At 43.2% G+C, this 25,648-nt stretch overlaps 1 protein-coding gene across 2 annotated transcripts in view; it reads right to left on the bottom strand.

Annotated features, from left to right (window-relative positions):
* ube2k (ubiquitin conjugating enzyme E2 K) overlaps positions 1 to 25,648 on the bottom strand; it is an 88,327-nt gene that overhangs the window by 45,538 nt on the left and 17,141 nt on the right. Inside the window, exon 2 of one of the 2 annotated variants that reach the window (XM_033027226.1) lies at positions 16,764 to 16,857. The exons of the other annotated variant lie outside the window; for it this stretch is intronic. Coding sequence (XP_032883117.1) covers positions 16,764 to 16,857 — 94 coding nt within the window. The remainder of the gene's footprint in view (positions 1 to 16,763; positions 16,858 to 25,648) is intronic. 2 annotated transcript variants of the gene reach the window in all.

The following is a 25,648-nucleotide window of genomic DNA, read 5'->3' as shown; positions in this document are numbered from 1 at the left end:
GGCTCCCAACACAAGCCTGACAGGAATAGAGCATGACAGGATTGGGTGGGTTTTGAAAAAACATCCTTGGGCTGGAATTGAACTAGGCTCATCTTAATAAGTAAATTGGAAATGTATGATTTAATTACATGACAGTAATGAATTCATTTTAATAGTTTCTGAATGTTGCTCAATGTTAGAAACTTGTGTTATCCATTATGGCTAATGTAAGGGGGGGGGGGGGGGGAGTGGGAAAGAGAAGATGATTGCATTTACCAATTTTGCAGCAACAAGCAAATCAAAAAGGCAGTTGATATCAAAGACCAACACTTCTCTGCCCATGTTCTCACCAGGAGGAAAGTATAAAACCTTAACCATAAGGTTCAAAAACAGATTCTTCCTAACAACCATCAGGCTCAAAGATTACCTAATACTAACTGGTCGCAGAGGGGCTTTGGGGTTTCTTTACACTAGTATTGGCCTTATTAATTCATTGAATTTGTGTTTGCTACACTTGTTGTCACAATTTTGTCTCCTTTTCACCTTTAGTGTTTGCTATTTACTACACCTATTTGCCAAACACCCTCCCCATCACCTGCATCCACCTATCACTCGCTAGGCAATGCTGCAATCCTAGTAGCGATGTTACAATACCTACCTTCAGCGGCGCTGCAGTTCTGCCACTGGCCTTGCGCGTGACTTTGGCGCCTTTGAGGGGGGGGGGGGGGGGATTAAAATACCGCTTTCTCCTGCCTGTCGGAGTCGAAAATTTTCAGGCTGTTCAGCAGCTGCAGAAAAATCATTCCGACTTCCGTTCTTGGAAGTTTTTTAAAAAATGTAAAAATTTTTTATAAAAAATCGCGGGACAATTTAATCCCTGGAGTAAAATAAAAAGCTGCTTCTAACGCCGTCAACGGGACGGATCTCACGTAGGGGACAAAACATAAGGTAAGTCGTTAATTTACATATAAACTTGCTTCTTAGGATTACTTTAATCCAAATTTCAGTGGCGAAAATGTGATTTTGGCCCCATACGAACCAGCAGTGTTTTTCCTGCCGATATGGGGTTCAAATTCACTGCAACCACAACGTTCCAATCGATCGCGTTCCACAAAAAACAACTCGCAAATGATTAAAATGCCCATTAATTTACGGGAATTAAACATTAAATTCCTTCCATTTGGCCTATAAATTCATGACAATGAGATTTTAAAATCATGCTATATTGTGAATTCTTGTGTGAATGTTATTTGGACACTTAGGCTATTTAAAAACGTTGACCTTTTCTTAAGAAATGGATAGATGTTTAGATCTAGTAATTGAATTTTGTAATTAGCTACAACTTTTAGCTTTTGACTGTCCTCGATCACGGCTTTTGAGTTAAGTCAATGGAAAAGCAATAGGGAACAAGATGCTAATTTCAGAGTATGAAAATGGCCATAACTTTTTTAATACTGAAGATATGAAAATGAATTAGGTGTCAAATTAAACTTGTTTTTATGCTTTATCTGATGGAATAAATTGCAGACTTCATTTTTAAAATCTTAAAATTTTGTAACATTGCTAATCCTTGGTCTCTTTTCCAGCTTTCTTCACATCCTTTCTCCATTAGTCTGAAAAGTTATCCATCCGTTCCCAGCAAAAATGCTGCCTGACGCTGAGTTGCTCCAGCATTTTTGTTTGGTGAATCAAATCTAAGCTTACATGACCACATTGTGTTTACATTTCTTTTCAAACAAGCCTCCAGTAAGGTGATCTTCTGGATCAAACTGGCCAAATCTCAAGATCCGCTGGTTTCCATTTTGAAAATATATAATGAAACATAACTACCATACTAATTATAGCATTCCTCTTCTATAATCAAAAGGCTTTAACGAGCAAGTCTGCAGTTCCAGTGATTTACCTGATCACATGGAATAAGGGAATCATTTAGCCTGTGCCAGTTCTTTGAAAGATGTAACTAATTAGTCTGACATCCATGCCCTTTTAACATACTGCTGTACAATTTCTCTTTCAAGAATATGTTATTTTTCCATTTGAAAGCAATGATAAATTAGTGAATCTATTTCCACCATCCTTTTAGTTAATGCAGTCTACACCGCAATCTACAGACTTCTGCACTGGAAAGGCAATTATTCTATCAAATATTTCATAAAAACTGGTAGTCTCCCATGTAAATTTCTGCTTGTAATGAGAATACCAGTTGCACGTCTTTTCAAAAATCTGACAATTCCTAGCATCATGTCAATTAGTCCCTTCTACTCTAATCCAACATCTTTATGCCATTTCTCAAGTATAGTGCCCAGTTATGGATACATTATGCCAGCTGTGGCTAACCAGTTATCCATAAAAGTTTGGCATAACTTCAAATGATAAGTACTGCAGAAATCATGCAAAACAGAATATGTTGAAATACTCAGCAGCTCAAGCATTGTGTTTAAAGAGCAATCAGCTAATATTTCAGTTGATAATTTCGGAGGGAACCTGGGTCATTGTCCCTTACAATGCTCTTTATCATACCAAGTAAGATGAACAGACAGCAAGGATTTACTTATCCCCTGCTTCAGGACTGCATTGCACTGCAAGAATCAATACTAATCTTGATAGCACATGTTCACTTGTATGATTCTGATATACCCCTACATTGAGAAAAGGTGTGAATTCACTTTTTAATTAACAAATAATCTATACTTCAGCAATGTTGGTTCAGAACTGATAGCATGTGGCCTAGATTTAATTGGTCACGATTAGTTATAAAATCATAGAAATATGCAACATAGAAAAGGATCTTTCATTTATCTATACCGTGTATTTGTGTATACCAACTGTGGTGCCGATCTACACTCGTCCCATTTTACCACATTAGGCCTGTATCCCACTACAACCTTTCTATTCAAGTACTTGTCCAAATGCCTTTCAACCATTACAATTCTATCTGCCTCCACTACCTCCTCTGGCATTCCAGATATTTACCACCCTCCATGCAAAAAAAAGCTCCCTCTCAGATTTCCTTTAAATTTCTCCCCTCATCTTAAAAATATGCCATCTAGGTCTCAACCTCCTTGCTAAATCAATCCTGTAGATCAGTGCATGCTCCTTTAACATAGTGACCTCACCACTACTAACCACTCCCCATTATCTTCAGTATAACTGTAGCCTCCCCACGTCTCTCTCGCTCTCTAGCTCCAGTGACAGACCACGGACAGCTAGGGCACAGTGTGTGTTTTATACCAGTATCTCTAATAAAACAAGTAGTGAAGACATCACGAGTTTGGAAGTCTTTACATGGTGTCAGAAGTGGGATTCGAACCCACGCCTCCAATTGGAGACCAACTATTGAGACCGACCACCAGCCGCTGGTCACGATCCTGAATAAGCCGATACACGTTGCCTCATCATACAGTGTATGATGCTGCAGCTCCAGCGCTTGTCCTTTCGAATTGTGTACCGCAAGGGCAAGGACATGTTTGTGGCCGACACGCTGTCCCGCGCACCGCTGACGTCCACTGCCCAACACCCGTACGAGTCGTCTGACCTGATGGTATTAAACGTTAACATTGTGCCTTCCCAGCAGATGCAGTCCCTGATCCATCACACTGCCAAGGATCCTGCCCTGCAGCAGCTGGCGGATGTCATCCGCCGTGGCTGGCCCGAACGTCGCTCATCTCTGCCTGATGGTGCTGCACCATACTTCCTCGTCCTCCCTCTCCGGCAAGTCCTCCTGCCCGTTCCCCTGTCGCCGCCCCGGCTCTCGTCCCTGCTCTTCCTGCGGAGGGGGGGGGAGGGTGGTCTGTGCACCCGCTCCGGGCGGTTGGTCAAGCCGCCTGTACGTTACGGGGAGTTTGCGTGAATGTGTTAACTGTTTCCTGCCGGTGTACACGCGGGGGGTGTTTCTAGCGTATGAGTCGTGGTCGCACTGTCACTGCTATAATACTTTGTTTTCCGAGGGAAAGGATGTAGATCAGTGCATGCTCCTTTAACATAGTGACCTCACCACTACTAACCACTCCCCATTATCTTCAGTATAACTCTAGCCTCCCCACGTCTCTCTCGCTCTCTAGCTCCAGTGACAGACCACGGACAGCTAGGGCACAGTGTGTGTTATACCAGTATCTATAATAAAACATGTAGTGAAGACATCACGAGTTTGGAAGTCTTTACAAATCCTATCAGTCCTAAGGCCATTATAATTTTGTAAACCTCGATCACAGAGAGTGGTGAGTCTGTGGAATTCTCTGCCTCAGAGGGCGGTGGAGGCAGGTTCTCTGGATGCTTTCAAGAGAGAGCTAGATAGAGCTCTTAAAAATAGCGGAGTCAGGGGATATGGGGAGAAGGCAGGAATGGGTACTGATTTGGGATGATCAGCCATGATCACATTGAATGGCGGTGCTGGCTCGAAGGTGGCTCGAAGGGCCAAATGGCTTACTAATGCACCTATTGTCTATTGATAAGCAAACCTTCGTCTCCTTAAGCATATCGGATTTTAGAGACATGACAAATAAATGCTGCCTCCTTCTAATCAGTCCACCTTTCCAGGTAAACAAACTTGTTCCTCAGATTCTTTCCAAATGTTCCTAACAGTTATGTGAGATTCATGGGCCTGTAATTTCCAGACTTATCCCTACTGCTTTTTTCCCCCAAACAGTGAGACAATATTAGACAATCGACAATAGGTGCAGGAGTAGGACATTCGGCCCTTCGAGCCAGCACCGCCATTCAATGTGATCATGGCTGATCATCCCCAATCAGTACCCTGTTCCTGCCTTCTCCCCATATCCCCTGACTCCGCTATTTTTAATCTGGAGTATTGCGTACAGTTTTGGTCTCCTAATTTGAGGAAGGACATCCTTGTGATTGAGGCAGTGCAGCGTAGGTTCACGAGATTGATCCCTGGAATGGCGGGACTGTCATATGAGGAAAAGACTAGGCGTGTATTCACTGGAGTTTAGAAGGATGAGGGAGCATCTTATAGAAGGACTGGACAAGCTAGATGCAGGAAAAATGTTCCCAATGTTGGGCGAGTCCAGAACCAGGGGCCACAGTCTTCGAATAAAGGGGAGGCCATTTAAGACTGAGGTGAGAAAAAACTTTTTCACCCAGAGAGTTGTGAATGTGTGGAATTCCCTGCCACAGGGGGCAGTGGAGGCCAAATCACTGGATGGATTTAAGAGAGAGTTAGAAAGAGCTCTAGGGACTAGTGAATCAAAGGATATGGGGAGAAGGCAGGCACGGGTTATTGATTGGGGACATAGAAACATAGAAAATAGGTGCAGGAGTAGGCCATTCGGCCCTTCGAGCCTGCACCGCCATTCAATATGATCATGGCTGATCATCCAACAGTATCCTGTACCTGCCTTCTCTCCATACCCCCTGATCCCTTTTGCCACAAGGGCCACATCTAATTCCCTCTTAAATATAGCCAATGAACTGGCCTCAACTACCTTCTGTGGCAGAGAGTTCCAGAGACTCACCACTCTCTGCGTGAAAAATGTTTTTCTCATCTCGGTCCTAAAGAATTTACCCTTTATCCTTAAACTGTGACCCCTTGTCCTGGACATCCCCAACATCGGGAACAATCTTCCTGCATCTAGCCTGTCCAACCCCCTAAGAATTTTGTAAATTTCTATAAGATCCCCCCTCAATCTTCTAAATTCTAGCGAGTACAAGTCTATCCAGTCTTTCTTCATATGAAAGTCCCGCCATCCCAGGAATCAGTCTGGTGAACCTTCTCTGTGCTCCCTCTAAGGCAAGAATGTCTTTCCTCAGATTTGGAGACCAAAACTGTACACAATACTCCAGGTGTGGTCTCACCAATACCCTGTACAACTGCAGTAGAACCTCCCTGCTCCTATACTCAAATCCTTTTGCTTAGCCATGGCTCAAAGGGCCGAATGGCCTCCTCCTGCACCTATTTTCTATGTTTCTATGTTACTATGATCTCAAAAATCCCCTCATCTGAAAATGTTATTCATTATTTCCTGAGTTTTTTTACCAAAATTGTTCACCAATCTGACATCTTTTTAAATTCTAACGTGCTGAAAGCAAGCTGGATGACGTCACAATGCCTTTGCTCCTCGCGGCAAGCTGCGCAGTTTTCAACACGCTGCCTGCTGTGTTCCACACTGTTCCACTGCGAAGACTGATGCAAAAAAAATTATTAAATTCCTCTGCCATTTCTTTATTCTCCATTATCACTTCTCCTGCATCATTCTCCAGCAGTCCAACATCCACTCTTGCCTCTTTATATAACTGAAGAAACTCTTGCTATCCTCTTTTATATTATTCGCTCGCTTAACTTCATATTTCTTTTTTTCTCCACATATTGCCTGTTTAGTTACCTTTTATTGTTCTTTAAAAGCTTCCCAATGCTCTGGCTTCCCACTAATCTTTGCAATGTTATACGCCTTCTCTTTTAGTTTTAATCTGCCCTTGTCTTGCCATGGTCGCCTCATTCTCCCTCTAGAATCTTTCTTCCTCTTTGGAATGAAATGATCCTGCATTTTCTGAATTATTCCCAGAAATTCCTGCCTTAGCTGTTTAACCAACATTCCTGATAGGGTACCTTTCCAATCAACTTTGGCCAGCTCCTCCTTCATGGCTCTGTAGTCCCCTTTGCTCAGCTGTAATACCGACACATCCGATTTCATCTTCTCCCTCTCAAATTGCAGGTTAAATCTTATCATATTGTGGTCGCTACCTCATAGTGGTTCCTTTACCTCGAGTTCCTTCATCAAATCCGGTTACCACACAACACTAAATCCAGAATTGCCTTTTCCCTGGTAGGCGCCACTACAAGTTGCTCTGATCTCGGAAGGACTCTACAAATTCCCTCTCTTGTGGTCCAGTACAAACCTGATTTTCCAAGTCTACCTGCATATTGAAATCTCCCATGACCACCATAGCATTGCCTTTCTTACATGCCGATTGTATCTCCTGATGTAACATATATCATATATCCTGGCTACTGTTTGGAGGTCATTAGGGTCTTTTTACCCTTGCAGTTTCTCAGCTCTACCCACAAGGATTCTACATCTTCTGATCCAATGTCACCCCTTGCTAAGGACCAAATTCCATTCTTTACCAGCAGAGTTACCCCACCCCCTCTGCCCACCTATCTGTCTTTCCAATAGGATGTGTAATTTTTAATATTCAGCTCCCAGCTCCGATCCTCTTGCAGCCACGTCTCTGTAATGCCCACAACATCATACCTACCTATTTCTAACTGTGCTACAAGCTCATCCACTTTGTTCCTTATACTACGTGCATTCAAATATAACACCTTTAATTCGGTGATCACCACCCCTCCTCTCACATCAGTCACGATTTTACCCAACCTTACTCCCTTATCCCTTCTTAAACATTCCGTCCTATTACTTCTGGAAACTTCTGTAACCTTTCCGGCACTCTCTTTCATTTTAACACCACCCGTACACTTCCACTTTGTTGACATCCCCCCCCCCCCACCTAGTCGATATTGGGAAAGTTAAAATCCCCAACTCTACTACCCAATTGCTTTTACAGCTTTCTGCAATCTGCCTGCATACCTGTTCTAATTATAATTTCTGCTGATATTGGGAGGCCTACAGTATAACACCATTGGTGATCATCTTATTCTTATATTCTACCCATATAGTCTCATCGGAGATAAACTTAAAAGCAGGACCTCAAAGGTAATAATCTCTGGATTACTACCAGTGCCATGTGCTAGTCAGAGTAGAAATAGGAGGATATTTCAGATGAATACGTGGCTTGAAAAATGGTGCAAGGGGGAGGGATTCAAATTTCTAGGGCATTGGAACCAGTTCTGGGGGAGGTGGGACCAGTACAAACAGGACGTTCTGCACCTGGGCTGAAATGGAACCAATGTCCTTGGGGGAGTGTTTGGTAGTGCTGTCGGGAAGGATTTAAACTAATGTGGCAGGGGGATGGGAGCATGAGCAGACAGAGGGGTGTAAAATGAGGGAAGAAACAATAGGTAGCAAGGTGAAAAGTAAAAGTGGCAGGCAGACAAATCCAGGGCAAAAATCAAAAATTGTATAATGGGGTAAGAGTGTTGTAAAAACAAGCCTGAAGGCTTTGTGTCTCAATGCAAGGAGCATTCGTAATAAGGTGGATGAGTTGAATGTGCAGATAGTTATTAATGAATTTGATATAGTTGGGATCACAGAGACATGGCTCCAGGGTGATCAAGGCTGGGAGCTGAACATCCAGGGATATTCAATATTCAGGAGGGATAGACAGAAAGGAAAAGGAGGTGGGGTAGCGTTCCTGGTCAGAGAGGAGATTAACGCAATAGAAAGGAAGGACATTAGGTTGGAGGATGTGGAATCAATATGGGTAGAGCTGCGAAACACTAAGGGCAGAAAACGCTAGTGGGAGTTGTGTACAGGCCACCTAACAGTAGTAGTGGAGTTGGGGGTGGCATCAAACAGGAAATTAGAGATGCGTGCAACAAAGGTAAAACAGTTATAATGGGTAACTTCAATCTACATATAGAATGGGTGAATCAAATTGGCAGGGGTGCTGAGGAAGAGGATTTCTTGGAATGTATGCGGGATAGTTTTCTAAACCAACATGTAGAGGAACCAACAAGAGAGCAGGCTATTCTAGACTGGGTATTGAGTAAGGGCAAGAGTGACCATAATATGGTTGAGTTCTTCATTAGGATGGAGAGTGACATCGTTAATTCAGAAACAAGGGTTCTGAACTTAAAGAAAGGTAACTTTGAGGGTATGAGACGTGAATTGGCCAAGATAGACTGGAAATTGATTCTTAAAGGGTTGACGGTGGATATGCAATGGAAGGCATTTAAAGACCGCATGGATGAACTACAACAATTGTTCATCCCAGTTTGGCAAAAGAATAAATCAGGGAAGGTAGTGCATCCGTGGATAACAAGGGAAATCAGGGATAGTATCAAAACAAAAGATGAAGCATACAAATTAGCCAGAAAACGCAGCCTACCAAAGGACTGGGAGAAATTCAGAGTCCAGCAGAGGAGGACAAAGGGCTTAATTAGGAAAGGGAAAACAGATTATGAAAGAAAACTTTTAGGGAACTTAAAATCTGACTGCAAAAGCTTTTATAGATATGTGAAGAGAAAAAGACTAGTTAAAACAAATGTAGGTCCCTTGCAGTCAGAAACAGGTGAATTGATCATGGGGAACAAGGACATGGCAGATCAATTGAATAACTACTTTGGTTCTGTCTTCACTAAGGAAGACATAAATAATCTGCCGGAAATAGCAGGGGACCAGGGGTCAAATGAGATGGTGGAACTGAGTGAAATCCAGGTTAGTCGGGAAGTGGTGTTAGGTAAATTGAATGGATTAAAGGCCAATAAATCCCCAGGGCCAGATAGGCTGCATCCCAGAGTACTTAAGGAAGTAGTGGATGCATTAGTGATAATTTTTCAAAACTCTTTAGATTCTGGAGTAGTTCCTGAGGATTGTAGGGTAGGTAATGTAACCTCATTTTTTAAAGAGGGAGGGGGAGAGAAAACGGGGAATTACAGACCAGTTAGTCTAACATCGGTAGTGGGGAAAATGCTAGTCAGTTATTAAAGATGGGATAGCAGCACATTTGGAAAGTGGTGAAATCATTGGACAAAGTCAACATGGATTTATGAAAGGTAAATCATGTCTGATGAATATTATAGAATTTTTCGAGGATGTAACTAGTAGAGTGGATAAGGGAGAACCAGTGGATGTGTTATATCTGGACTTTCAGAAGGCTTTCGACATAAGAGATTAGTATGCAAACTTAAAGCACACAGTATTGGGGGTTCAGTATTGATGTGGATAGAGAACTGGCTGGCAGACAGGAAGCAAAGAGTAGGAGTAAACGGGTCCTTTTCAGTATGGCAGGCAGTGACTAGTGGGGTAACACAAGGCTCAGTGCTGGGACCCCAGCTATTTACAATATATATTAATGATTTGGACGAGGGAATTGAATGCAACATCCCCAAGTTTGCGGATGACACAAAGCTGGGGGGCAGTGTTAGCTGTGAGGAGGATGCTAGGAGGCTGCAAGGTGACTTGGATAGGTTGGGTGAGTGGGAAAATGCATGGCAGATGCAGTATAATGTGGATAAATGTGAGGTTATCCACTTTGGTGGCAAGAACAGGAAAGTAGACTATTATCTGATTGGTGGCCGAGTAGGAAAAGGGGAGATGCAACGAGACCTGGGTGTCATGGTACACCAGTCATTGAAAGTAGGCATGCAGGTGCAGCAGGCAGTGAAGAAAGCGAATGGTATGTTAGCATTCATAGCAAAAGGATTTGAGTATAGGAGCAGGGAGGTTCTACTGCAGCCGCCCGACTCATCACCCACACCAAATCCTGGCATCACATCACTCCAGTCCTCAAACAACTTCACTGGCTTCCCATCTCCCACCGGATCACCTACAAAATCCTGATCCTCACCTACAAAGCCCTCCACCATCTGGCCCCCCCATATCTCACTGACCTCCTCTCTCCCTACCAACCCTCACGGTCCCTCAGATCCACATCAGCCATCTCCTCTCCATCCACAAGTCCAACCTCCGCAGTTTTGGGGACAGAGCCTTCTCCAGGGTAGCTCCCAGGCTCTGGAACTCCCTCCCCCAACTGATCCGCAATTCCGTGTCCTTCACCATCTTCCAGTCCCGCCTCAAGACCCATCTCTTCACCTCTGCCTATCCTTAGCCCCACGTCCCCCTCCCTTTTCATCTGTGCATTAATTGCCTCATATTGTGTTTTGAATTGAATTATGTCTTTACTTTGTGTATTAGTCATGTCTCTATTTATTTCATTCCCCTTACATGTTTTTCCTCTACCTGCTAAATTTTTGTGAAGTGTCCTTGAGACTCTTGAAAGGCGCCCATATATAAATAAATAAATAAATAAAGATTTTGAGAAAAAAGTTGTACAAGGCTTTGGGGAGACCACACCTGGAGTATTGCGTACAGTTTTGGTCTCCTAATCTGAGGAAAGACATTCTTGCCTTAGAGGGAGTACAGAGAAGGTTCACCAGACTGATTCCTGGGATGGCAGGACTTTCATATGAAGAGAGATTGGATAGACTCGGCTTGTATTCGTTAGAATTTAGAAGATTGAGGGGGATCTAACAGAAACGTACAAAATTCTTAAGGGTTAGATGCAGGAAGATTGTTCCCGATGTTGGAGAAGTCCAGAACAAGGGGTCACAGTTTAAGGATAAGGGGGAAGTCTTTTAAGACCGAGATGAGAATTTTTTTCTCTGTGGAATTCTCTGCCACAGAAAGTAGTTGAGGCCAGTTAATTGGCTATATATAAGAGAGAGTTAGATTTGGCCCTTGTGGCTAGAGGGATCAGGGGGTATGGAGAGAAGGCAGGTACAGGATACTGAGTTGGATGATCAGCCATGATCATATTGAATGGTGGTGCAGGCTCGAAGGGCCGAATGGCCTATTCCTGCACCTATTTTCTATGTTTCTATCGGCCATATGCGGCAGGATAGATTTCCCAGGTGCAGCCATAATGCTCTTTTATATTGGCGGTGTAACTCCCTCCTCTTTTCCATATTGGTAGATTATTGTCATGTGTACCTAAATCAAATCATACAATATATGAATGCAATCAAGCCAGTTCAACAGGTAGTGCAAAGAGTAAAATTCCAGAGTACAGAATATTGTGTAACAGCAATGGAGTATTATTTCAGGAAAAAAGTCCAAGGTTTGCAATGAGCTAGGTTAGAAGATTGGGAATATATCCTACCTTACCAGAGGACAGATCATAAATCAGGTAACAGAAGGGAAGAAGCTGTTCCTGAATCGGGTGGTACATGCTTTCACGCTTTTGCATCTTCTGCCCGACGAGAGAGGGGAGAAGGAGGAATGACCGGAGTGAAAATTATCCTTGATTATGTCGGCTGCTTTCCCAAGACAGCGTGAAGTGTACATGGAATTGATGTGGGGAGGCTGATCTATGGGATGGAGTGTGTTACATCCACAACTCCGCAATTTCTTGTGGTATCAGGCAGAGCAGTTGCACCCCACCTCTGTCTTACCCGAAACTTCCATACCCCAAAACACCAAGCTGCAAGTCCTACTCCTCCTTCAAGCAGGGGAGAAGGCAGGAGATTGGGGTCAGGAGGGAGAGATAGATCAGTCTTGATTGAATGGCCGAGTAGACTTGATGGTCCGAATGGCCTATTTCTGTACCTATCACTTATGGTCTTATGATTTCATAATTACAACAATATCATAATGTCATGTGCTGAGTTCCACACTCAGATCGCAGGAATCTGGAATTAACTAAGACCGTGGATACAGAGTTTTTTGCTCTTATGTTTTTCACATGGATTTCACTACAGCACTTGGCACATTAAGTTTCTTAAATTTAAAATCTGCCTTAAGTATTCTAGTAATATGCACAAAGTAGATCAACTAAATTTACTTATTCATTTAATTTGCCTGGGAAAAAGGAAAAATGTAAGAACTTTAATATGCGACTAACCCTGGGGGGGGGGGAGTCAATGGATGCCTAGCAACTGTGGTCTGAGAAGTTACGATGCAAGATGTTGCCATTCAACTCACAACAGTATTGTGTTATGTTTTGGCCACCTTGCTTCAGGAAGTATATTGTTAAGCTGGAAAGAGCGCAGAGAAAATTTGAGGATGCTGCCAGGACTCGAAGGCCTGAGCAATAGGGAGAACTTGAACAGGCTAGGACTTTATTTCTCAGAGCACAGGAAGATGGATGATTTTATAGAGGTGTATAAAATCATGAGATGAATAGAAAGGGTCAATGCACATTATTTTTTTATCCAGAGTAGGGGAATCAAAACCAGAGGACATAGGTTTACGGTGAGAGGGGAAAGATTTAATAGGGACCCGAGGGGCAGCATTTTCATAGAGGATAATGGATATATGGAATGAGGTCCCAGAGGAGACCATTGAAGCAGGTACTATAACCACACTTAAGACATATGGACAGGTACCTGGATTGGAAAGGTTAAGAAGGATATGGGCTAAATGCAGGCAGGTGGGACTTGTGTAGATAGGACCCCTTAAGCTTGTCCACAATTCAGTAACACTGTGACCGATTCATTTGTCCACCTGATCCTCATATCTTCCAAATTAAAAAAACGTATCCTTCTCAACCTTGAATGTATTCAATGACTGAGCAGCTACAGCCCTTTGCACTCACGTCGCAGCGGCCTCTGCAGTCCGTCTGTCTTTTTGTTATTTTTTGTCCCGTTTTAATGTAGTTTTTATTATTTATTTTTGATGGGGTGTGTGTGTGTGTGTGTGTGTGTGTGTGTGTGTGTGTGTGTGTGTGTGTGTGTGTGTGTGTGTGTGTGTGTGTGTGTGTGTGTGTGTGTGGGGGGGGGGCGGGGGGTGGGAAACTTTTAAAATCTTTCCCCTGCACGGAGAACCCGACCTTTTCCCTGTCGGGTCTCCGTTGTCGTTGGGGCTGCAACGTGGAGCGGCCTCCAGCAGGAACGTCCTGGGGCTCCAGTCGCGGAGCTGCGGGGCTGCGGAGCTACTCACCATCATAGAGCTGGCCGAGTCCAGAGTGGGTGGAGCTGTGGTGGCGCTCGGCTGTGGCCCGACCCCCGGAGATTCGGAGGCTCCAACCGCAGGTCTGGCAGACAGTAATATTGGAGCCCGCGGGTCCCTGCTGGGAGACCGCTTTTCGGGGCTTCCGCAACGGCGACTTCTCCCGCCCGAGTAGCGGGGTCGAGGATGACCTGGAGCGGGGGCCTTACATCATCGCCCGGCGTGGCTTCAATGGCTGCGGGACTTTGCTAGCGCCCACCGGGGGCTCCAACAACAAGACCCGGAGCGTGGCCTTACATCACCCGGCGTGGCTTTAATGGCCGCGGGACAATTGCCATCGCCCGCCGGGGGCTTTGACTCTGACATCGGGAGGGGAATGGGGAGTGCAGGGAGAGATAAGTTTTTTTGTCTTCCATTACAGCGAGGAGGAGATGCGCTGTGATGGATGTCTGTGTAAATTGTGTTGTGTCTTGGGTCTTTTTTTCATGTGTGTATAACTGCAGAAACAACATTTCATTTGAGCCTCTATGAGGTTCAAGTGACAAATAAATTGTATTGTGTATTGTGTATTGTGTAAAGAATGCCAAAGATGTACAAACTGGTGCGTAAAGAAATTTCACCTCGACAATCCAAATGGCGCTAATGTAAATCAATTAGATAGATCTTGGATCCCCATACCTACCCGACACAAAATCACATTCATTATTCTCTGAACCCTGCCCGAATCCAGGACATTGCAACTTAACAGACAATTCTTCCTCCTGTATCAAACTGCCACGGTAACTTATCCTTCCTGATGCTCTTCCTCTGAATTTTAGATTCCAACTTAACTTCTTGACCTGAAATTTTTAGTTTAGTTTAGAGATACAGCTTGGAAAAAAGCCCTTTGGCAAACCGAGACCACACCGATCACCGTTCATTCTAGTGTTATCCCACTTTCTCATCCACTCTCTACACACTTGGGGAAATTTACAGAAGCAAATTAACCTACAAACCCGCACGTCTTCGGGATATGGGAGGGAACTGGAGCACCCAGAGGAAACCCGTGGTCACAGGGAGAAAGTCTTCTGACAGCACCTGAGCTCAGGATCTGGCTATGTGAGGCAGCAGCCCTACCTCTGTATCAGTGCCGCCAATCAATTCTCAAGATGCTGAATAGCGATGTTTAACCTCATGGGTCTCCACAAACTCTCATATGCTACAACAAACTCTCATATGCTACTACATAAAAGTTCGCTTTCAATTAGTTGTGGTTGCTGTTCGCTTACATTTTGCTTTTAATTAGTTGTAGTTTCTGTTTGCTTAGTCTGCTTTCAAATCATTTGTTTATCTACAAGTCGATTAGTCTACTTTAACTTTTTTTTTTAAACAAAACATATCAACTTGCATCAAGCACAGTTCAAATGTTAAGCACTCCACAAACCACAAGTATTATAAGCACCAAGTAACACTTCCTTTCCCTATTTTCACCAAATTTCATTTTAGCTACGTTCAAAGGGCACTAAACAGGATCCTCAGCACAACCTGCCTCATGCCGACCGGGTATTATAGTTGAGCTAGTCTCTTTTGCCCACGTTTGGCCCATATTTCTCTAAAGCTTTCTTATCCATGTACATGTCCAAATATCTTTCAAATATTGCTATTGTACCCTCCTCTACAATTTTCTCTGGCAGATCATTCCAAATACACACCAGCCCGTGTTTGAAGAAATGCCCCCTTGGGTCTCTTAAATCTTTCCGCTGTCATCTTAAATCTATCCCTCTAGTTCTAGACTTCTCTTAGCTTGGAAAAACAGCAACTCTTCACCTTATCTATGCCTTCTGTGATTTTGTATACCTCTAATAAGGTCACCTCTCAGCCTCCTACACACCAGGGGAAAAAGTACCAGCCGATTCAGCGTCTCCTTATAACTCAAACATTTGAGTCCTATCAATATCTTGGCAATTCTTTTCTGTATACTTTCCAGTTTAATGACGTCCGACCTATAGCAGTGCAACCAAAACTCTACACAATACTCCATATATGACCTCACCAATTTCTTGCACAGCTAATGTCCCATTCCTGTTATCAATACCCTCAATGACGAAGGCAAGTGTGCCAAACGTTTTTTTCACCACCCCGTTTACCTGTGTTGTGACTTTCAGGGAACTGTATCCTTAAGTCTCTCTGTTCTACACCATTCTCCAAGGCCTAACCATTTGTTGTGTAAATACTGGCCTGATTTGACTTACCGAAATGCATCATCATCCAAGTTAAATTCTATCTGCTATTCCTTGGCCCAATTCCTTTGTCAATCCAGATTTCTTTTTATAAAACTCAGATAAGCTTTCTCACTGTCCACTAAACCACCAATTTTGCTATCTGCAATTTACTAACATTGTAACCTACATTCACATTCATGTTAATGATTTGAATGACAAACAATAGTAGACCCACCATAGATTCTCACAGCACAGCACAGTGGACCCAGCACAGATCCCAATTTCATGGATCCACAACCACAAATCACAAGCAGCAAATATAACATTTAAAATTAATTGTACGTATATTGCTGCTTCACAGAAAGCAACTACAAGGGCACTCAATGGTGAGAAGGGAGGTAAAATTGACATTTTGATAGTACTTCTGAAGCTACTGAACAACACTGCAGTAGTTTTCTCAGACGTGGCGTTGCATTATGTTAAAATAACAATCCAATGACATAGAATGCATTTTTAAGTCTGTGAAATATTTTTAAAATCTTACATTTATCCAAATCAGACAATCTTGCACATGCTGAGTCAGATAAAGATAGTCTATAATTTGCAGTGCTCTTTTCTCCTCAATGACCTTCCTTACCCAATGCCATATTACAGCCTTTCCCTTAAAAGGATTTAAAATTTGTCACTCTCCAATTCTTTAAGGCAATTCACATTTTCGAAGAGTTTTGAAAAATCAGTTAATGTTGGCGCTATTTCAAAACTCCATATCCAAGGCTGTGTACGATCTGGGTCTAATGGCTTTTCTTTTTTGTCTTACTTTTCCAAACCTTTATTTCAACAGCTCCACAAGAAACTACAACATGACTTTAAAAACCATTTCAGATAATTTAACAAAGCTCTCCTCCACAAATATTGATAACAAAAAAAATCTTCTCTCTAACCCTTATGTACGTGCAAAACTCTTACATGAAAAGAGTTACGGTGCAATTTAGAATTAATTGATTAAAATTATCCTTCAGCAGGCAGAGCCAAAATTTCACAGAATAACATTACCGCTTACCTTCATACGGTGTATCAGGAGGCCCTGCAATCTCCCCTCTCAATTCTGTAAAGTTTTCATCTACGAGTTCTACTTTTATTTGATTCTTGCTGGTCTTAAAAAAAAGCACAAAAATAGAACAAGTTTCTAAACACTAAAGTAACAATTGCACCTGAAGAATCGTTACCTTCATTCACAGTTTAATCATATTTTCTAGACATGAAAATTTACTTCATTTTTCACCATAATGAAATACATTACTTTCTGAAATAATAGAAATTGCTGGAAATAGTTTGTCAGGCAGTGTTGAGCTCTGCTGTTGGAATAACTTAAGTCACGCACAGTGATTAAGATCCAAAGACTTTATTAGCATTACAGCATAGGTAACTTCATCTTAACACATAATTCAAGACTGAGGGAGAAAGGGAAGAGAAGCTTTCTGTTAAACTAGTGGGCGGAGCTACAAAGCATGACACATAACATGAGTTTGTAATAAAGAATTAAATGTCAGTACAAAACCATTGACTAAATAAGGCATACATAGCAATTGATAATAAGCTGGAGGAAAGTCAAACATAGCCTGGTGGGCTTGCAAACACGACCAGCACGTGTGCGATAAAAACCATCTCCGTCTTTCCCCACCGGGGACAGAGTCGGTGGCTTGACTGGTGACAGAGATTGAATCAGCAATCCCGGTGATGAAACAGGGGTCTGCAGCACAGGTGGAGGGGGCGTAGCCACTGGCAGAGCAGCCGCTCCAGAAGTGGGTTGTTGTGCTGGTGCAGGCACATCAATGCCTCTGGACACGGACAAGAAGTACACTTGTACGGTCTGGATAATACGGAGGTGAAGCCGGTTCATTCACAGGCACGATATGTTGTCTGTTACGCCTGTAGGTGCCGCCATCAGCACTGACCAGATATGAGCGTGGCTCAGAAGTAGTTCTAGAAATTACACCGATACGGTCATGGCCTTTGTCAGTTTGCAAACGAATCACCTGCCCCTTGGTTAATGGTGGCAGCGGCCTACTAGTTTTGTCATACCACTGTTTTTGAATATCACACTTTTGTTGCAGCCTGGACTGGACTTCCATGGTGGAACCACCTGCGGGATCAATGCCTGATCTGCCACAGGCTCCGTGGCTCGGGTCTGCCTTGACAATAAACGTTGAGCAGGTGAACCCAAAGTGGGGTCGCGGGAGATGTTGCGTAGGTTAAGCAGGTCGGGGTACACGTCGGAATTAGCTCTGTGCGACTGTTCCATAAGCTGTTTGCCACTCTTGACAGCCCGCTCAGCTAGTCCATTCGACTGTGGATATTCAGGGCTGCTGGTGATGTGGCGAAAACCCCAGGGTGCAGCAAACTCCTTGAAGTGTTAGCTGGTAAATTGACGGCCAATATCAGATAACAGTATGCAAGGAGCTCCGTGGTCTGCAAATTGGCGAGCAAGCTTCAAAACTACCTTGTGAGAAGTGAGGCTGCCAAGAAAATCAATGTCAAACCATCCGGAATACGAATCGACAAGCACCAGGTACTGCTTGCCATGCCATTCAAATATGTCAGTTGCCACTGTAGACCACGGGAGGGCAGGAGCCGGATGCGAGAGAAGTGGTTGCTTTTGTTGATGAGGTGCCAAGCAGTTACACACTGCGCAGGATGCCACATTCTCGCTGATGTATTCAGCCATACCAGGCCAGTAAAACATGTTTTTTGCTTGTAGGACAGTGGCTTCAGCGCCCGGGTGCCCCGCATGGACAGCGTTAAAATACTTGCTGTGCAGCGAAGAAGAGACCACAGCCTTATGGCCTTTTATGATAATGCCATCCTGCAGTATCCTGCAAAGAAAGGTCGAACTGGCAGCGGTACATTGTAGTGTTTGTCTGGCCAGCCGCGCTTAATGACGGAGGCAAGCGGCCATAAGGTACTGTCAGCAGAAGTGTGGGTAACCAGGTCCGCCACACAGGATGAGGGAATAAAGGACACAGTCATTACGATAAAGTCATCATTTGGTGAGGCCATACCCTCACAGGTCTTTTGGGGTGCACGCGAGAGAGTGTCTGCCAGGTGCTGAAAGCCCAGTGAGATCTCTCTCACCACACGGAACGCAGCAGCCCAAGAAGGCCGCCGGGCACCACCTTGTCCAGCGCAGCTGGGGAATGGAAATAACCGCTGCCCTTGCTGCTGATTCCCATATTCAGAGATTGAGCTCAAAAGGAGAGGTCTGCAGCATTGAGGGTGTGGAAACCCTGTCCTGCTCTAAATGAGATCCCCACAATCAACTGCCCATCTGAAGTTCAGAGTGAAAGGCCATCGATCTTTAACATTAACTCAGTTTCTCCTTCCAATGACACTAACCTGCTGTGTACAAAGTTCGCTTTAACTAAAAATATTTTTGTTACTACAAGGTAAATATATTAAACGCTGTTTGTTACATTGTTTTATAGAGTTAAGTGTCGATTGAAGCAGTAAGTGCAGATTTGAGAGCTAGATAGTGCTCTTAAAAATAGCGTAGTCAGGGGATATGGGGAGAAGGCAGGAACAGAGTAATGATTGTGGATGATCAGCCATGATCACATTGAATGGCGGTGCTGACTCGAAGGGCCGAATGACCTACTCCTGCACCTATTGTCTAATGTCTATTGTCTATTGAAGTGCCGATTGTTTGTTAATTTCAATGCCTTGTCAATTTCAGTCGCCTCCACGGTGTAACTAGCAGCCTGTGTTCTAAAAAGGACATTTGCTTTAACCAAAGTCCATTATAAAGGGGTCCGTAAAGACGAGGGTTTACTGTACTTTGATAGATCCCTTTGTTCGACAACACTCTCCATCGCCCTACTGTCACTGTGAAGGTCTTGCTTTGGTTGAACTTCCCAAAGTGCAACATCTCTCACTTATCTGAATTAAACTCCGTTTGCCATTCCTCATCCCACTAGCCCAGTTGATTACAGCTCAGTTGTAATTTTTGATAAATCTACGATACAACCTATTTTAATGCCATCAGCAAACTTACTCATCATACCTTGTACATTTTCATTCAAACAATTGATATAGATATTAACAGCACCTGACATTCACCACTTGTCACAGGCCTCCAATCCTTAAAGCGATCTTCCACCTCCACCTTCTGCTTCCGAACATGAAGCTATTTCTGCATCCAGTTAGCGAGCTTGTCCTGGACCCCATGCAATCTAACTTTCCAAACAACCTTATTGAAGTCCAAATACACTACGGCTTTGCCTGACCAAACGTCTTGGTTACTTCTTTAAAAAATTCGATCAAATTCAGGAAATACGATCTCTCACACACAGAACCATGCTTACTATCCCTTATCGGCCTCTGTCTTTTAAAATGCATGTATATCATCCCACAGGTTCCTCTCTAGTAACTCTCCTACCAGAAATGTTAGGCATGCGTCTATAGTTGTAAGGTTTTTCTTTGCAGCCCTTCTTATCCTCCAGACATTAGCCATCCTCCATATATCTGGCACCTCACCGTGTATTCATATATCTCACTCAAAATTGTATCCTCGATGCTGACATTTGTGAAATATCTGCTTTAATATGTGCCATTGCTGATCGATCATCTCACTATTTAATCAATTTTCCCAGTTGACTTCAATCATTTGTCTTTGTACCATTGTGTTTGGCTTTATGTTTAGGACACCAGTTTTGAACATTAAGGGCGTGTCCCACTTGGCGATTTTTTCGACGACTGCCGGCATCAATGACGTATCAGGTCACCGAAAAATTTGTGGCGTGATGCGGCGGCAAGGACATATTGACGTGTGGTGTTTTTTCAAGTGTCGCAACATTTTGTTTGTCGCCGCTGGATTTTGAAATGTTCAAAATATTTTGGCGACCCTGATATGACGGCGGCAGTCGCCGAAAAAAATCGACAAGTGGGACAGGCCCATCCTCAAGCTGAGGATCCTCCAGGCTTATCCTCAAGCTGAATTTTAAACTTTACTATACTTATGATCACTCTTACTCTGAGGATACTTTACCTCAAAATCATTAATTACATCATTCACATTACCGATTGTTATACGGGAATTTTGCCCGAACAGTTTATGACTCATAGCGCTAAATTTAAAGCCCATAGCGCTATGTTTAAGCGCTATTGCCAGTAGCACTATATTTAGGACCCATAGTGCTGCAGCCGACAGCGCTGTTTAAATTCCCACACAGTGACAGCACTCTGTTTAAAACTTTGCGCGCCAAACCGGCAGTGCCGCGCGTATTACCTTTACGCGCCGTCTGTAGCGCTGTGTGTATTGCTTTACACGCCAGTCTGCAGCTGATAGCGTTTATTTCCGGGGGGGGGGGGGGGGAGGGGGGAGTGGTGCCTTGCTCAGTTACAATCCCTTGCCATTGGTGTAGTTTGAATTTGGAAGCAGCACTATTGGCTAGGACTTACCGCCGGTCATTTCAATAACTGATTTCTACCTGTGTAAAAGCAGGTGTCGGTAAGCGAGAAAGAGAGAGAGAGGTGAGAGAGAGGTGTGCTGCTGTAAGATGGGCCCCGGAGCACACCGAGATAAGTATTGTTTTTGTTCTCTCCCGTGCCAATAAAACTGATTTGTAACAATGGACGAATGTGCCTTTTTTCTGTTCTACTAGTCTCATCCTTGAAGCTGTTCCCTTGTAACAGCCATCTAAAGTAGCCTGGTTCCTCAATATGCTGCTCTATAACAATACAAATTATTCTCTATGAACTTGTCATTAAGGCTTCACAAGTCGATTTGATTTATCCAAGCTATATGACGATTAAAATAAGTTATTGCAGTACATTATCTTATGATACTCCATTACTTCTTGGCATATTCTGTCCTCCAATAGAGTTAATGTTAGGAGCTTGTATTCTCTTACTAGCGATATCTTATCCCTACTATTTCTTATTAGTCTGTCTGTCCTTTCTTCTTTTTGTTATTTTTAGTATGTGTTAAAAAGCATGTTTTAGTGTTTATTGGTTGGTTTTAAGTGGGGGCTTGTGCGGGGTGGGGTTTGGGGAAACTTTTTTCAATCTCTTACCTCGACTGAAATGCGTTTTTTTCCGTATCGTACCTCCGTCCCCACTGCGGCCTAACATCGTGGAGTTGGCGGCCTTTCCTGGAGATCGACGGGTGCTCCAAGCCGCGGGAGTCTGCAGGACTAACATCTCGGAGCTTACGATCCCGTTGCTGGGGATCGAGGCTCCAACCGTGGGGCCTGTGGACTTTAACATTGTAAAGCCCACGGTCTCTGGTAAGAAGAGGCCAACTCGGGAGCTCCATGCCGCGGAGAGAGAGTTTCAACCGCCCCAAAGCGGGGGCTTTGATCGCCCCGACTGCGGATGGTTTGACTGCACCGACCACCGGAGAACAAAGAGGAAGAAGATTTAACTTTATTGCCTTCCATCACAGTGAGGAATGTGGAATCCGCTGTGGTGGATGTTTATGTTAACTTTTATGTGGGTGTGTGTCTTGTTGCTTTTCACTTAGTATGGCTGTATGGTAACTCATATTTCACTGTACCTTAATTGGTACATGGGACAATAAACTGACCATGAAACCTTGAGCATTATCATTTCTCACCATTGACATGATTTAATACTTGATAATGACATCTACCTGATCCTGGTGAGGAAATATTATACAATAGAATTGCTCAGATGATAACTTTTGTGTGAGGAACTTATGTTAAGTTGCAAGAGAAGGACTTGGAGCTGAGGTTTTCAGAAATACATAGCCCCACAAAGAAATAAAGTGCAATGAACACACACACAGGAGAACAGATGGCTTATCATAACATGGAAATGTTGATCTCAATAGGCATAGCTTTGAAGCAGCTATAACGCTGTCAGAAGTTGTATTTGGTTTAGTTTGATGTTTAGAATATAGGTTATTGATGGGTTTCTTCTCAGGACATGAGCATCATGTGTCCTTTCTTTATGACACATCTTTGAGCTCGGGTGTGCCATAAAGGGGATTTATGGTTGTCTATATTGGGTCTTGGGCACCAAGACTAGATAATAGTCTGTGATCTGGTTTGTGCTGTTTAAATGTATTTATGTTGAGATAAGAGATAAGGCATAGGTGATGGTTGTGTGACCTTTGTATAAGGGTGGTTTCTTATGTTTATAGAAAACTGAGTAAGTAACTCTGTTTTGATAATCTTCCATTTGCTGTGTGGAATGCTATTAGTGAGGAGGCCTTACATTCCTTTCGTCCAGAGATAGAAGGGGGAGGTTGTAATTCAGAATGAAACTAGACCCGAGCTTGGGAAGATGCAATTATAATTTATCAAGTGTGACAATTAGTGGCCTTTGTGTGGTTGGGGATTGTAGAAATAACTTAAGTCCTTACCACTTTGAAAGAATGGGGCAAAACTCATATTTAATCCATAAGTAACTGTATTTTAACTATGAAGTAGGGGAATTATTTGTGAAGTGTATTGTGTTTTAATTAGGATTGTATTAGACTTTGTTTACACCTGAAGTTTTAGAAATAACTTTCTTTTCCAAAAGTGAAAATATATGTTTTGTGTGTATGTATTGTGTGATTGCTGTATGATGTGTATTTTATATTCTGAGAGGTGGTCTCTGAGAATTATTTTTATATCTGTGGTTTTACTTTATTGAAATAAAATGATTTTGAGCAAAGAGGATGAAGAAACCACAGAGGGGAAGAAGGTTGTAAAGCGGCCGGAAAAGGGAAAATCGTGTGACTATACGTGTTGTCAATCACTGGGAAGGATTTAGTTGATTGGTTAATGCAAATAAGCTAAATGTATGGTAAACCATAATGATTGGTTAATAGTGTGCCACTCTTTCTGTACCATAATTGTCTAATACCTATATAATGTGTTAGGTTAGTACCAAAGTAGTAGTTCTTTCGACCTGCCCTAGAGTTTCTAGCTCTGTGTTGGAAGGTTTAAAGAATTATCCAGCGCTGTCAGAATAAAGAATTGATTTTAGCAGCAATGGTTTGAATTAATTTTTCTTGAATTGGACTGACAAAAGAACTCAGTTTAACATTGGTTTCCTTTCTGTCTATCCTTAAATTTTCAAATATGCCTGAATATTCATTTTCTAGCCTTGGTTACCTTGTAATAACCACCTTTATTGCTATTTGTGCCATCAAATCATCTCTCTAGTCGCAAATGCTGCATGCAAAGAACTTTAATTTTACTATTCCTTACACAATTGCTGTGCTCTCTTATTCATCCTCCATGATATTCTCATTATTGTTGACTCTGTCAATGACACCAGTGCCACTGTCACTATTGCTTTTACGTTTCACTTCCTTAAATACCCCTTCATTCAGACCCATTTCATCCATTTTCAGCTTGCTTCATTCCCTTCCTTCCAAATATTCCACTTGAAAATCCCCATCCCTGTTAGTTAGCTAGTTTAACACCTAGCTTAACACTTGTATGCTCATGTTTTGCCCTTTTATAGCTGAAATCTCCAACAAAAGTAGGAAATGGACATTTAAATGCATTTATGACCATACGATTGGCCAGCAGACCCGACTCTCAGAAACACCAGCAGGGCACCAGAAAGCATTGGGTAAGCCTCCATTGTAAGAGAGCACATGGTTGCAGAGAAGTCTTCAGGTAATGAAGGCATAAAGGTAATGAAGGTCAATGAAGGCATGTAACCCATAACCCCACCTACCTAGCATTCTTCTGGCCAACGCACAAATCGCTGGAGAACAAAATAGAAGACTGCTGTATCAAAACGACGAGGACTGCTGTGTACTTTGTTTCACAGAGACATGACTCATCCCCAACTCTCCAGGCAATGCACTTGAATCCAACATTTTTTTCCATCCACTGTATGGACAGAACAGCAACATCATGTAAAAGAAAATAAGTCAGCGTCTGCTTTGTGATAAACTCATCGTGGTGTTCAAATTTGGCAGTCTTGTCCCATTCCTGCTGAAACATCTTGGTGTTGAATGCTAATCATTCTACCTACCAAAAAATGTCTCCATCACCCCAACTGCAGTCTACATCCCACCTCAGGTAGATATCAAGCAAGCAAGCTAGCGGTTGGGAAAAGGGGAAGTACAACGGGATCTGGGGGTCCTTGTTCATCAGTCTATGAAAGTAAGCATGCAGGTACAGCAGGCAGTGAAAAGAGCAACACCTCTGCAGTTGTACAGAGCCCTAGTGAGACCACACCTGGAATATTGTATGCAGTTTTGGTCCCCTAAGGAAGGACATTCTTGCTATTGAGGGAGTACAGCGTACGTGTACAAGGTTAATTCCCGGGATGGCGGGACTGTCATATGCTGAGAGAATGGAGCAGCTGGGCTTGTACACTCTGGAGTTTAGAAGGATGAGAGGGGATCTCATTGAGACATACAAGATTGTTAAGGGCTTGGACACGCGAGAGGCAGGAAACATGTTCCCGAGGTTGGGGGAGTCCAGAACCACGGGCCACAGTTTAAGAATAAGGAGTTAGCCATTTAGAACGGAGATGAGGAAACACTTTTTTTCACAGAGAGTGGCGAGTCTGTGGAATTCTCTGCCTCAGAGGTCGGTGGAGGCAGGTTCTCTGGATGCTTTCAAGAGAGAGCTAGATAGGGCTCTTAAAAATAGCGGAGTCAGGGGATATGGGGAGAAGGCAGGAACGGGGTACTGATTGGGGATGATCAGCCATGATCACATTGAATGGTGGTGCTGGCTCGAAGGGCCGAATGGCCTACTCCCCATATCCACTGAATCCGCTATCTTTAAGAGCCCTATCAAGTTCTCTCTTAAAAATATCCAGAGAACCGGCCTCCACCACCCTCAGAGGCAGAGAATTCCACAGACTCACAGCGCTGTGTGTGAAAATGTGTTTCCTCATCTCCGTTCTAAATGCCTTGCCCCTTATTCTTAAACTGTGGCCCTTGGTTCTGGACTCCCCCAACATCAGGAA

The sequence above is a fragment of the Amblyraja radiata genome, chromosome 1, assembly GCF_010909765.2.
Source record: "Amblyraja radiata isolate CabotCenter1 chromosome 1, sAmbRad1.1.pri, whole genome shotgun sequence".
In the NCBI taxonomy this organism is placed as follows: Eukaryota; Metazoa; Chordata; class Chondrichthyes; order Rajiformes; family Rajidae; genus Amblyraja; species Amblyraja radiata.
The sequence above is the reverse complement of the archived record's forward strand: the minus strand, read 5'-3'. Positions and strand labels throughout refer to the sequence as shown.